The following is a 13186-nucleotide window of genomic DNA, read 5'->3' on the forward strand; positions in this document are numbered from 1 at the left end:
TTACTCGAGCTGGTGGCCCTGGGATGGACACTGTGCCATGAAGCCAACTCTCCCCAAAGGTCCCAGACACAGAAACGCTTCTTTGTCTTTGAAAATGTCTCAGTACTTAGAACATTAGAATGAGACTCCCAAAAGGATTCTCACAATGTTTGCCGGTGTGTAGCATAAAACCCAGGATTCAAAAATTACAGGAAAAGAGGTGGTAAGTTGAGGTAATTTAACCTCTGTGTGGACATTTCATTCTCAGGAAATAGAAACACTCCACTTCTTTGAGTTCCTAGAACTTAAGATTAAAATAATTCTCTCAAGATACTGAGGTCTAATTAGATCAAGCAGAAGACAACCAAAATTTGGGTTATTTTATGCGTGTACTGTGAGATGGCATGAGTGATTTCCAAATTTTAAAACAAAGTCCTTGTTTGCAAGGTGGCAACATTCTGCCGGGAAGACAATGGTCAGCCCTGTCCTCGTGTTAGACTTCTCTCTTCAGCCAACCTTTCCAATAATGTAAAGGAGCTTATTATGAATTACAAGAAATAACTCTAGCTTGACTCTTCCTCATCATTCGATTACATAGTCTGTGTATACTTTCTCTTCCCAAATATGCTTCAGGATGCAACACAGAGGCATTAAGTTTAGCAGTAAGAAAACAGACAGTAATTTATCTACACACACGAAACTTGAAACCTGATATTTACATTTTCCAGGGACCAGAAAAATAGAATATTTATTTATTCCTTGAGCAAATTAATGAGGTAAAATTGTTTCAGGGCCACCTGAATGCTGGAATCTCAGATACCAGATAATCTAAAAAAATAGAAATTTGCAAGTTAGGGTTCATTTGTGCATTTTACAGCATTCTGCATAAATGCATAATTGTGACAGAGTCTCAGGCACCAGATGGTCTGTGTAATTCATCCCCATTTTCACTCTATTTTATCATATTTAATAGCTGTAGTTTCACCTCTGATTCCAAGCGTTGCTTACATAACTGCCTTTGTTGGCAATAAGGCCAGATGCCCTAATGGTCAGCTTTATGCATTTGGATCAAAAACACACAACTGGGCAGCGTGGGATGTAAAGACCAAGCAACTCAGCTCCTGAGCGCAAAGTGCCCACAAACCAGTGCCCAGCTCTGTGTCTGACACATTATGCTCCAACAGACATCGCAGAGGAGGAAAGTCCCGGTAGGCAGGCAGGCAGGCAGCACAGCAGGGCGTGGACGGTCCCCAGAGGGTCAGTGTCGCTTGCGGTGAGGAGGACACAGTGCTTCGCCAGGGAGACAGACTTCCAGCTGGTACTTCATGTGTTTTCTAGACTTTCCTATGTTCAGCACAAACACATTGCAAGTCTCCTCTCCACACTGGCCATGCAAAACCAGCCTTGGCTGAGATAACAGGTGTCAACTGTGCTGTGTGCGTTCCGGGATCCCCTTCAATCTGCCATCTCACACACACACACACACACACAGAGCCCTCTTCCCCACAAGAGCGCACACCTGGAACCCCAAATTAGGATGTGCTGACCACATCCCAGAGGGTGCGTGTGTCACACGTGGCTCCAGGAGGTCGGAAAGGCAACTTGTGACAAGTTTGTGGCAGAATTTGAACGTGGAATTCATCCTACCAACAACGAGGAACGTGGACAACATTTAAGGAAGGAAACACTCCAATCTGATCTTTGATTCAGGAATAGACATTTATTTACCTCAGGCTATAAAGACTGGAGGGGCTGGAAGCTGGGCTCTCTGAGCTTCAGGGACCCGGGGAGGGAGAGCAGGGATGCTCCGCCAAGATAATATGGTCCAGGGGGATCGTCTCAAAGGGAAGAGGGTCCCGGTCTCTGCAGATACTTCCGATAAAAGCCCAGATCACTAAGGCAAAGGCTTGCTGACATGCCAGGCAGCCAGAGCGTAAAAGGGCTGGGGTGCAGCAGGAGACTAAGCCTTCGACCTGCGCAAGGACGCCCTTCAGCAGATGGCAGACAACGTTCTCAGGGGGCTGCTGGGAGCCAGGGAGCTCCTCTGCTCTCCCTGGGGACCAGCTCCCTGCTGCAAGATCCTGTGCACATACTGAGGTCAGGGAGTCTCCCACCAGAATTCTGGATTCATCAGTTTCTGATTATGATCTGTTTTTTTTCCTTCATATTCTGAGTCCATGGTAAATTATTATTTTTTAGCGCCTTAGTGCACATTCCTTTTATCATAAAATAATGACTTTATTTATCTGCAAAAATACCTGAGCCATTTGTCCTAGGTAGTTTGTGCTATCTGAACCTTCTTCCCACTCTCTCTCCTCTGCTAATGAGATTTACACTGCATGTGTGGCACCTCCCTACCCCCCTCCATTTCTCAGTAAATGTGAGACATCGCTCCAATGCCGTCTCACGTCTGTTCTGACGATGAGAACGCTCTGGGGTCACTGCAATCTCACATCCTCTTTCACCACATTTAAGATCACTTATTGTCTCTCACTGTCTAACGTTTCACTTTATCCAACGTGGATGTGCTTTATTTATTTGGTGCTGGTTCTGAGAGTCTTTAGGTCACGAGGCACAGCCTGTTGCTTCTGTTTTGGAAAAATCCCAGCCTCGCCTCCTTTGACCAGTGCCTCCCTCCCTTCTCTGCCTTCTCTTCAGTTTCTCACTCAGTTCCAGACGCGCGTTTGCGTTGCTCAAGCATCTTCCACGCATTCCAATTCTTGGGTCATATTACCCTTCATACATTATACAGAACTCTAGGTGATATCTTCGTATCTTTTTTCTACTTTGCTCATTCTCTTTTCAGCTCTGTCAAATCCACTTTATAACATATGGACACAGTAGCAAATTTAAATGACATTTCTTGTTTCTAGATACACTGTTTTGTAATCTTTTTTTTCCATACCAGATAGTTCTTTTCTTATGGTTCCTTTTCCTTTTGAAAATCTATTTAGAAATTTTAAACCTGCCCAACATCTGTGCCAGTCTGTTGACTTCTGCTCCTCTACCATGTTTTCTCTCCCCTAAAGTTTCTTTACATGGGCTATAATACATTATTATTTATCTAAAGGGGCTGTTCTTTTTTAAGAGGATGAGGAATCCCAAACGACCCTGTTTTGTTAAAGGTCTCGCAGATAATTTGTGATTTAGATTCTGCCACAGCCATTAAGTTTGGAATCCTAACTGATTCTGGAACAACTTTCACATTAATTTCACCACGTGGTCTTTCTGACGCCGGTAGCAGAAACTCGGATCTCACATCCATGCCTGTAGGGTGTACCCGGTCGGTAACTACGTTCTACCCCCGACCCTGGAAATGTGATGAGCTGCCTTCACACACCCTCGGGCCGGAGTCTCTGAGTCCTCTCACCAGTGGGGAAGTGCGCTGAGACCGCGGGTTCCATTCCTGGGGGTCGGTCCCAGCAGCCCCGCTGCCCCCCTACCCCAGGCCCACAGGAGCAGACAGCCTGCAGCTCAGGACTCTGCCCGCTCTCCCCTCCACGTCTTTCTGGACTTTACTTCTCAGGGGCCAGTGCCCATCCTTGGATGTAAAATTCTTTCCTAATTCTTGGGACCTAAGTGATTCCCTTTCTTTCTTTCATTTAAGTTCAGTTACTTGCTAAAAGCAAATGTTGACAAGTATTATACAGCAGTTTTACGTGTTTGTAGTGGGATGGTTTCTGACGTCTTCCAAGCTTTTCGGCGCCCCCATCGTAACCCTTTATGAGCAACAGCATTTTCTGTTGTACCCTAGACAGTATTTTCTGATTTCCACTCTTAGACGAACAATTTTAAGTAACAATTTTAAGAAGACAGATCAGCTGAAGCAGAGTTCTGTTTTCTGTCAAAAATTAGTGGAATCCTTTAGTTCCTAAGCAACACTAATTTTTTTCTAGAGTGCCTGGCACATATTGAGAACTGAATAAATACTGGTTATCGTCCACTCACCATCCAAGAAGAGCCATCAGAAAACAAAGATTTTTCTCCAAAGCATACAGTTTAAACGGTATGGTCCTAAAATTAGAGGGTAACGGTTGTATCTGAGAAGGTGACGCCCCCATTTCCACGGGCGAAGATGGGGGCCGGGAGGGGTTAGAAACGCTCCTCTCTAAACCCTCTGATGCCCGGTTTCCTAAAACAGCCGTATCATTTCCCCTGACTGCTGACAGGCCCAGGCATCTCAGAACGGCACACACTCAACCAAGGTGCAAAAACAGCATGGAAATTTTCCATTGTTTAGAGTCACTTGTAGGGAAAATTGTGAATATTTGTATTTTAAAAATCAAGAACGTACTACTACTAAATCCAGGAGAAACTCCTCCTTTTTTAACGAGTGAGCTATGAGGGAGAGAAGGTACTTTAGCCTCATCCTACTTGCAGTAAAATATAAGCCTATATGTCTGTCCAAAATTCCAGGAACAGTATGCAATTTCTGTTTTTAAACGATCCAAGTAAAAAGAAATCCCGAATTAGAAAGAAAATCCCTCACTTTAAACTTTCTGAGATTTTCTTTTTAAAGCTGAATTTTGCTTTTGCACTGGAATTTCTACAAATAACAGTCTCCAAATAATCCAGTGTATATTTTTGCCACCACAGACAGCCCGCTGCTTTTGAAGTCATGATCTTGAGGCCTGTATCACTGGAAAACGCTTCATTCTAAAATCCATCCTAACATTTTTGTAGCACATTCCTTCACGCCAAATTTTTATCATATAGCTTGTTTTATTTTTTAGTTTTAATTGGGTTAAATAACAGAAATGTAAGAGGCTGTTACATTAGAGTGGATTTCAAATAGCTCTGCTCGGTCCTGCCAGCACCATTATCTGTCTTCCCACATCAGAAAATCTACAAGGTAGGAGGGCAGACTAAACCACAAAAATGTGAACAAAGAGACAAACCCATGAACTGACACCTGTGGTTCCACCCAACGTCCATCACTTTCCACGCGGCCTCGTTAAAAAACAAGTGGTGTCGTGTATCTGTCAATAAAGTTTGAGAAGGATCATATACCTTTAAGTGATTTTCCCGTATGAAAGTGATGGGTTGTGGCCTATGAAACCTTCAGAGACACTTGCGGCACCAAGGAAATCCCAGGAGGGGTCTTCTCACTATAAATCCAGTCACTTCCTAAAGTCTAAAAGTTAACAGGACCCACTGGGAAAATGATGCCATTTGAGACAGTCTTACTATTAAATTGACAGAAAATTATTTTAGCAAATGAGATTGCCCTTCGCCAATTTTAAACATTTTTTTTTGTTTTGGAATGGGTCTTCATACAGAAAACACTGTGTGTCCTTGCAAATGGCAGGACGCATCTGATTACCCAGCCGCCCCTCCACTCCCACACCCCCCCTCTCCCCAGCACTGGGAGCCGAGTGTCTGCATGCTCTGGGCAGAAAGAAAGACACCAATAACAGCAATCAATTCCATTAAACATTCTCATCTCACAACACAATCGTTCAGACTGCAGAAACCCTGCAATGTAGAAAGTGTGAGCAGTCTGCACACTGCAACTGGGACCTGCAATTTGTATACAATTACAATTGTAAGTTCTCTGAAAAACAGGCCACACCGGTGTGAGGACCCACAATCTCAGAATCCCGGTCTCCCGCCTCCCGTAAACTTCGTTCCTAATCTCACTGTCTTGACAGACGGTATCATCTGAGGCCACGCTAAGTATTCAATCTGTACCCAAAGACCCAGCTCTCTCCCAGAGAAGTGACCATTAAAATGCAAATTGGTGTTTCCCACTTCGCTGGTTCAGCAGTGGAAGGCTGTGTGCAGCCCTCTGACAAGACAGCGGTGCTGAATCAATGGTGCCTTAGCCTTCTGGGCGTGACGAGCGCCTGCCCAGACCTGAGCGGTACGTCCTGTCGCAGCCCCTGGCTCTGATCCTCTCTGCGCGGCCGCACTTAACCGATAGAAGAAATTACTGAACAAAAAAGCTCGTTTCAATTCCACTCACTGCACCCAGCCAGCTCTCACTTCGACTAATTACTTAAATGATTTAAAAATGTATGAATATTCATAAGCAAGTGCTGTTCAAAGAATCAAGCGCAGCTGAGGCCGTGCCATCAAGTCTCCCCCTCCCCGCCCGACCTGGAGCAGCTCCACTTGCGCACGCGAGACCCCGAAACGTCTGCAGAGAACCAATCACGGTGAGGGTGGGGAGCGGACCCACAGGTGGTCCATCCTCTGCAGCGCGTCCACCGGCCACAGCCCGAGACCACCAACCCTCGGGGCCCCTCGGGCTGGACAGCTGGGGTCACTCTCACACCGAGGCAAGTCGGACTCCTGTGAAACGTCCGTCTGCCCCCAGAGCAAGCCTCCCCTCCTCCTCTGATGGCTGCAGCCGTCCGGTGGGTTGACAGCATCCGGGTGGACATCAGACATGGTGCTGCGCCCAGGGCAGGTAGTCCTGGTCCGAAAAGGGGGCAGTCCTCACCATGTTGAAGGTCACGGGGGTCTCCGTTCACCCTGCAGCAGTCCCACCGCTGTGGGCATCCACAGAACCGGACAACCGCCCATCCCGAGCCTGGACTCCTGTCTGCCCGACCCCACCCAGCCCTCCACGCACACGGCTGTGCTGACTCGGAGCCAGATTCTTTCTCTTTCAGGACAGCGGGTCGCAGCAAACTGCTGAAAACTGTACTCCACACAACCGCTCTGCCTTCGCAGGACACGGAGCTTGGCTCACAGACACGGGCAGACAGAGCAACAGCCGGGGTCTGGAGACGCTGGGACATGCAAGCCTTTCACATCTCTGGGCTTCTCTGGTGCATGCACACAGCACACTCACAACTTTCCACAAGGCGGGAAGCGGGAGAATCAGACGGGAGAACAAAGTGTGGGTGCACGGCCCCCACATGGGGCAGCAACAGAAGCCATGAGGAGAACAAACAACACAATCCCCAAACGCCGGAAGGACACGGGACACGCTGGGGACCCCACCCGCACCCACAGCTCCCACAGCACACAGCTCAGCTCAGCCCTCTTCCTGGAGCAGCCGCCCCGACACCGTAAAACCCCAGACGCCCAAAGTTCGCATTTTCCACAGCAGTGAATCTGAAGACTTTGAAACATAAGCGAATCACCACTATATCCATCGCTACGTGTTCCTTAAACACACGGAGAATTCCGAGCTTCGCCCAGGTATCTCAACCACAAGATCAAGGAAATAGTGTTTGATGGAATTTCCAAGTTAACCCTATGTTCACCTTCTTTTCAACTTGTGGGTAGAGCCCTTCCTGGTGACGTGATCCTGCGCGTGACGTCCCAGGCGCCCCCACTGCACGTGGCGAGGCCCCCCTCCACCTCCTCCCTGACCACAGGGAAGGAAGAGTCTCCCACGTGCGGTGCATCAGCACCACCGGCTAATTGACTTAAGGCCAATAAATATGCATTTCTAAAATCGGCATTTACTTCGTGGAGAAAACTAACCAAAAATTTAAAATCTGAAACAAAGGCACTGAAATTTGGGCGTGAGGCCGGTTTCCCTTTAGCGAGGAATGCCTCCTGCCCACGCTCACCACGTGCACAGTTTTGAGCACTTTACTCACTTTTTCCATCAAACACCACATAGAACGTGTTTTGATTTGACGCTCCGCGGCGTCTGTCACCACACAGGACCGGGCCCACCAGAGGCAGGTGGGAGTAACGAAGAGGCACTCACCTTCCGGCTCCCCGCAGAGGGTGCACTGCGACTCTGCAAACAGAAGAAACAGAGAGATGGTTACCCTCAGAGTCTCAGTCAGTCAGACTCAGCCGCGACGCACAGCTCGAAGGCCGGCGGCTGAGACTGATGGCACCCGCCACACCACCCAAGTGCCACCACTGCTATGACCTTGCACCTTGGCAAATCATACTGCAAAGAAATGACTCTTGCAAATGTCTTATATGTTTTTAAATGACAATAACTCCGTCATGTGCACATGCACATGGTAAACACAAGTACAAGACTTAACACGTCCAGATCACTTAGCTGAAATAATAACAATATATTGTATCACTTAATTTTAACATTGAAAACTTCACTTTGATTTCCACTGTGTTAGATCTCCTTTCAGGCACACAGAGTTATGAGTAACTGTACAGTATTATGTTTCAGTGAAAACACTAAAACTGGCCGATACTGCGCCCTCAGAAAGCAGGCCTGTGACTTGGCACCAGCTCTGCTGCACAGACCGAGGTGGGCAGGGATCCTGGCGCTGGAATCCCAGCAGGAAAGGACAGCAAGTGACAGTAAGTACCAGCCTGAGTGTCATTCCCAGGAAAGAGCTCAGAAGGGGCCAGCGGACCAAGTCGGCTTGTCCGCGCTCCAGACCTGCCCTTCCGCCCTTGTGGGGACAGGGACACTCCCTACGTAGGGACGAAGGGGCAGTGACACATGCTCAGGGCTGGCCCGGTCAGGCTGGGGGAGGACAGAATGGCTCTGGGGACGAGCACCCGGCTCTGTGCTGGGCTCACTGAGGAGCCTTCGTCTGGGCTGCGCCCTGAGGGTCTAGGAGGGCTTCCGATAACAGAAATGTGCGGGAAACGCCACATCGAAGGCGCAGCTGAGACTGGATGGAGGGGAAGAGCCTGGCCTGAGAGGCTGGGGAGACACGCGGGGGCAGTGAGGGAGCTGAGCCCCTGATGGGAGTTTTTCTTTAAACAGAAATTAGAAACACTGGTTTCTGAGGGAGAAAGGGCAGTGTGTCCGTCATTCCTCAGGGGATGCCTGGTGGCTGGACCAGGATGGCTGAGGGGACAGAGGCCAAGGGTCAGGGAGGAACCAGGGCAGGGCTGGCTTCGCCCACCCGGGGGGTGTGTGTGTGTGCGTGTGTGCATGTGTGCGCACACGTGTGTGCCCACGTCTGAGTGCTTGTGCGCCTGGTGTGGGGGTGGGCAGCAGGCTAACAATCAGAATTTCTGCTGGAGGCTTGAGAGAAAACACATTGTACTTCTGTATGGGGAGGGGGAACAGAACTTGGGGCCACCCCTTTCCAGAAGTGGGGGAGGGGGAGAGGCCAGAGACAGGGTCACAGTCCAGAGGCCCCGCCACTTCTGCTGGGACGGAGGGCGGGACGGAAGGTGTGACCACTGTTCGGTGCTCCAGCTCTGAGCCCAGAGCTCTGCACAACAAAATGGGGGTCCAGAAAACGAGAGTGGGGAGAGGATCGCAGGGCCTTAAAAAGGAGAGACAGTGGCCCAGCCCAGCACATGGGGGCTGCTCCTCTCCGGCGCCAGGCCTGGCAAGGTCGGGTACACACACAGTCAGCACATGTGAGCGAGCCTGGCCTAGTGAGGAAGGGCGGCCGGCAGGGCACAGCCCAGCCCAGGCCCAGGCCGACCACCCTGCAGCTGAAGCAGGCCCTCGGGGCACAGGAAGCAGGCACCCATGGCCCCTTCCCAGGTATCTGCGGGAGGTGGGTAAGGGTCCTCACTGGGGCTGACAGTGATGCCCACGTCAGACTCACTCGGATTTCAAAGTGAACTAGGCTCCCTGTGCTGGATCGGATTTACAGACTGTGCAGGCTGTAGTCCCCAGACCCGTGCTGGGGGAGGAGCCATGGGGACGGAGGACAAGAGAGCATGGGGTGTGTCAACTGCATGCTCCCCACCGGGTGGAAGGAACCCCCGGGACCCACAGTGGGACAAGTAGAGGTGGGCCATCACCTGTGTGTACAGTGAGGCTGAAGCCCAAAGCAGCCCCCCGGGCCATCAGTCTTTCCCCATCAGAAACTTGAAACCGGTTCTTTATTCTCGTAGTCAGGAAAACAAAGACTGCTTTGTATAAGAATTCAGAGCGCTGGGAGGCTCTATCTCCCCTTCCGTTAAAACCAAGGCCCCTAGGATAACCCTGCATTGAACTGTGAATGAAAAATACTGCAAACCATATCAGTAAACAAAGAACGCTGAAGCCATCAAGTCATCCGCGGCTGCCCCCACCCCCCAGTGGAGACCAGCCTGCAGCCGGGCATCTGCAGCCACTCACCATGGTGCCCTCTGAGGGGACTCAGAACAAGGAGGGACAGGACACTGGCCCTAGGCAGCTAGGTGCTTGTCAAAGGAGTGAATTCAGTGAGCCCAAATGTTTGCTCCCTCCCATACATAGAAAAGCACTGAATTCTTTAACTTGAGATGCCCGGTTTTCTTTAGGTAACAAGTAATCTTTTATTGTTCCAACTACCTGGTCTTTGTTGTAAAGCTCCCATATATCCTGGCTGCTCCCCTGCCTCTCCGGAGCAGCCCCTCAGAGCCATCTGGGAGGCTGTCATCCCGGCTCGAGTCCTCCGCCAAATAAAACATAACTCTCAACTTCCAGGCTGCGTGTTTATCTCAGTCGACAAAATTTTATTATAACCATTCCCAAACAGAGGCTCAAGGCCCCACCACGAAGGAGCTCAGTCGTCCATTCAACCAAGAGCCCCTCAGTGTGACCTCGAGGAACCTCTTCACACCACAGCGCGGGTGCTGAATGTGCACTGTACCCAGCTGCTCCACCAGGACGCGGCCACTGAAACTGACTGCGTTTGGGGACCTGTCCGAGGCCACACAATGACAGGGCAGAGCGGACACTGAACTCCTGGTGCCTCAGGGAGGCAGGCACTTGCACAGGGAGGCGGTAACAGCCAGGACCTTGCTTTCATGGAGCTAATGATGGCGGGGTGGCGGGGGCAGGGGGCACACTTGGGGGACTGGATTTTCCTCCTAGCCCACCCCCTGCCTCGACCACCCTCCACCCCACTGCGCCTGTAGGGGGCCAAAACGCAACACCAGGTTGTTCACTTGGACGAGAATCAGACTGGTTCACCACCCACAGAGCGATAACTTAATCTGCATCAAAACTGGCCCCCAAACACAGGACTTTCTCAGTACGTTTAATGTCCATCACGGGTTATATCCGTTCAAAACTCTCCGGTAAGTTCAAAACACAGTAACAGCTTCATCGTCATCACCATAATAACAGCACAGCAACGGGTACCTTCAGGGAATTCAGATTCTGTGAATCAAAGATCACTCAAAAGCCTCAGGAAAAAGATACTCGTTCAACCAGTGGCGTATTAACTTCTCCGGAACGCAAGTCTTAAGCAAATGCCATTTCAAATTCAGTTATTAATGCATCTGGGTCTCAGCCTTTAAACAAATTACTTCCAGCAAGATCATAAGTAAGAAACTGCCATTCTGTCTATTGTACGCCCAGGACACAGAGGGGCCCGTCTGTCAGCGCTCACACAACTCAGTGTTTCTCTCTTAAGGGTCCATCTTGGGCCTCCTGCCGTGGGCCACAGGGATTAACAACGAGATGTGGTGAGGGTCCCTGGGACCTTCCCCCAGGTGCATCCTAGGGGAAGTCAACTCCTCCAAACTGGGGTAAATGGCTCCCAGGACCACTGGACACCTGGGAGGGGGCTGGGGAGGAGGGGATGCGGGGGGAGGGGACTGGGGAGGGGATGCGGGGGTGGGTGGGGACGGGACGTGGGATGGTCCTGGGACCAAGGACGGAGGGAAGGAGGTAGGGAGGAGGAGGGGGATGCCACTAACAGCACCAGGAGATGCCCACGGAGGGAGCACCGCCGGGAGCCCTGTGCCGCGCTCTCGCCACATCCTGTCCCACTTACGCGCCCCTCAGACTCCGGGGAGACACCGCAGCCGAAGCCTTCACGTCAGGTGCGCGCCCTCCCGGGGAGGAGGCAGGGCGCGGGCCTGGTGGGCGTGGCCTGCGGAAGGCCTTTGACCCTCTGAGCCTCGACTTCCGGGCCTAGTCCTCACCGGAAGGCTGGCCGGGCGGCTGCTGGCGGCAGCCGAACCGAAGTGCGGACGCCACACGGTGCCTGGGGCTGCGCGGGGCTCCGTCAAGGGCGCCTCCGGCCTCGACAGGTCCTGCGCCCCCGCCCTCCTGTCCCCCCGGCCTCCCCCACGCCTGGGACTCCGCTTCCCGGGAATCCGCGTGCAGGTCTGACGTGCGCGGGCTTCTTCCCCAAGGAGCACCGCTAAAAATTACTCCCAATGGAAGCGAATTAAACCTGTACGCGGCGGCGGCGTCATTAGTGCGGATCCTCACTTAAATTAGGAGACGACTCCGCTAATTGATGCTAATTGACGCGCGAGAGAGGACTCTGCCTCACGACGTCCTGTGCACGACGTACCGGACCTGTTCCAGGCGCAGCCCCCGGGAGCAGCCCCCGAGGCCGCAGGCCGCTCTCCGCCGAGCAGGCGCGGATTCTAACCTGCGAGAACAGAGCGACTTCTGCGTCCCTGGTGCGACCCCACAGAGCATCTCGTCGCAGGGGCGGCTCTAATTTAAGCACATGTGTTGAGAGGCGGCTCTCAGGCCTGGGTGACAGCCACCCCCTATGCTCTCTCCTGCTCCAGCATCCGGCGGCCCCGGCCACAGTCCCTCCCCGCCCTGCCCCTGTGACCCACCCGGGTCGGGGGAGGTGGGCAGCGGCGGAGGAGCCCCGGCGGCCGGCAGGCAGCTCTCCAGCGAGCCCGTGGTGCAAACAGCTGACACGGCACAGAAGCTCCCGCAGGCACAGCTGCCAAGCTTGGCTGGCACAGTCCCGCTGGCGCTGCCGAACCCCCGGCAAGGCCGAGTTCAAGATCACTGAGAACAGGACACCCCTTTCCTGAGGCTTCTTCGAACCCGGCCATGAAGGAGAAGCAGGCGGGCTCACTCCGCTCTGGGCCGGCTGCCAGCTGGACGCGGGCAGAGAAGGGGCGGCAGGCGGGGCCCCAAGCTGCGGGGCCGGGGGGTGGCTGGGCTCAGAGGGCTTGGCTGTGCCAGCTGGACCGATCCACTGCCTCTGCGCCCCCTGGGCCAGGCCCCGACGGCCAGGAGAACAGCCCCTCGGCCTCCTCTCCTAGTGCAGAGCATCCGCTCACACGGGTGGCAGGATGCTCCGGGAGCTCATACCTGCATGTGCTCCCAGCAAGAGCCCCCCAGGTGGAGCTCAGGCCTGGATGGGAGGAGAAGACGCCTGGAACCAAGGCGCCGCTGCCACCGTCAGTGCTCCTCAGACAAGCCAGGAGGGGGCCACGTGACCCTCTGCGGACACCATGTGCGTGACCCCGCGTGCTGGTATCCAAGTACCTGATGTGACACCGCACGACCGCAGGACGAGAGGACGTCATGAGGCACATGGCAGAGACATTATGACAACATGACACGTGGAAACATGGCTACAGGACGACAAATGCCATACAACACAGAACCACGTGACAG

The 13186-nt window shown here is 52.3% G+C and overlaps 1 protein-coding gene across 1 annotated transcript in view; it reads right to left on the reverse strand.

Moving 5' to 3' along the window:
* Nucleotides 1–13186, reverse strand: part of DLGAP2 (DLG associated protein 2) — a 363853-nt gene that overhangs the window by 192998 nt on the left and 157669 nt on the right. Inside the window, exon 4 of the mRNA XM_072950578.1 lies at nucleotides 7652–7684. Within this exon, the coding sequence (XP_072806679.1) occupies nucleotides 7652–7684 (33 nt within the window). The remainder of the gene's footprint in view (nucleotides 1–7651; nucleotides 7685–13186) is intronic.

Source organism: Vicugna pacos, chromosome 26, assembly GCF_048564905.1.
Source record: "Vicugna pacos chromosome 26, VicPac4, whole genome shotgun sequence".
In the NCBI taxonomy this organism is placed as follows: domain Eukaryota; kingdom Metazoa; phylum Chordata; class Mammalia; order Artiodactyla; family Camelidae; genus Vicugna; species Vicugna pacos.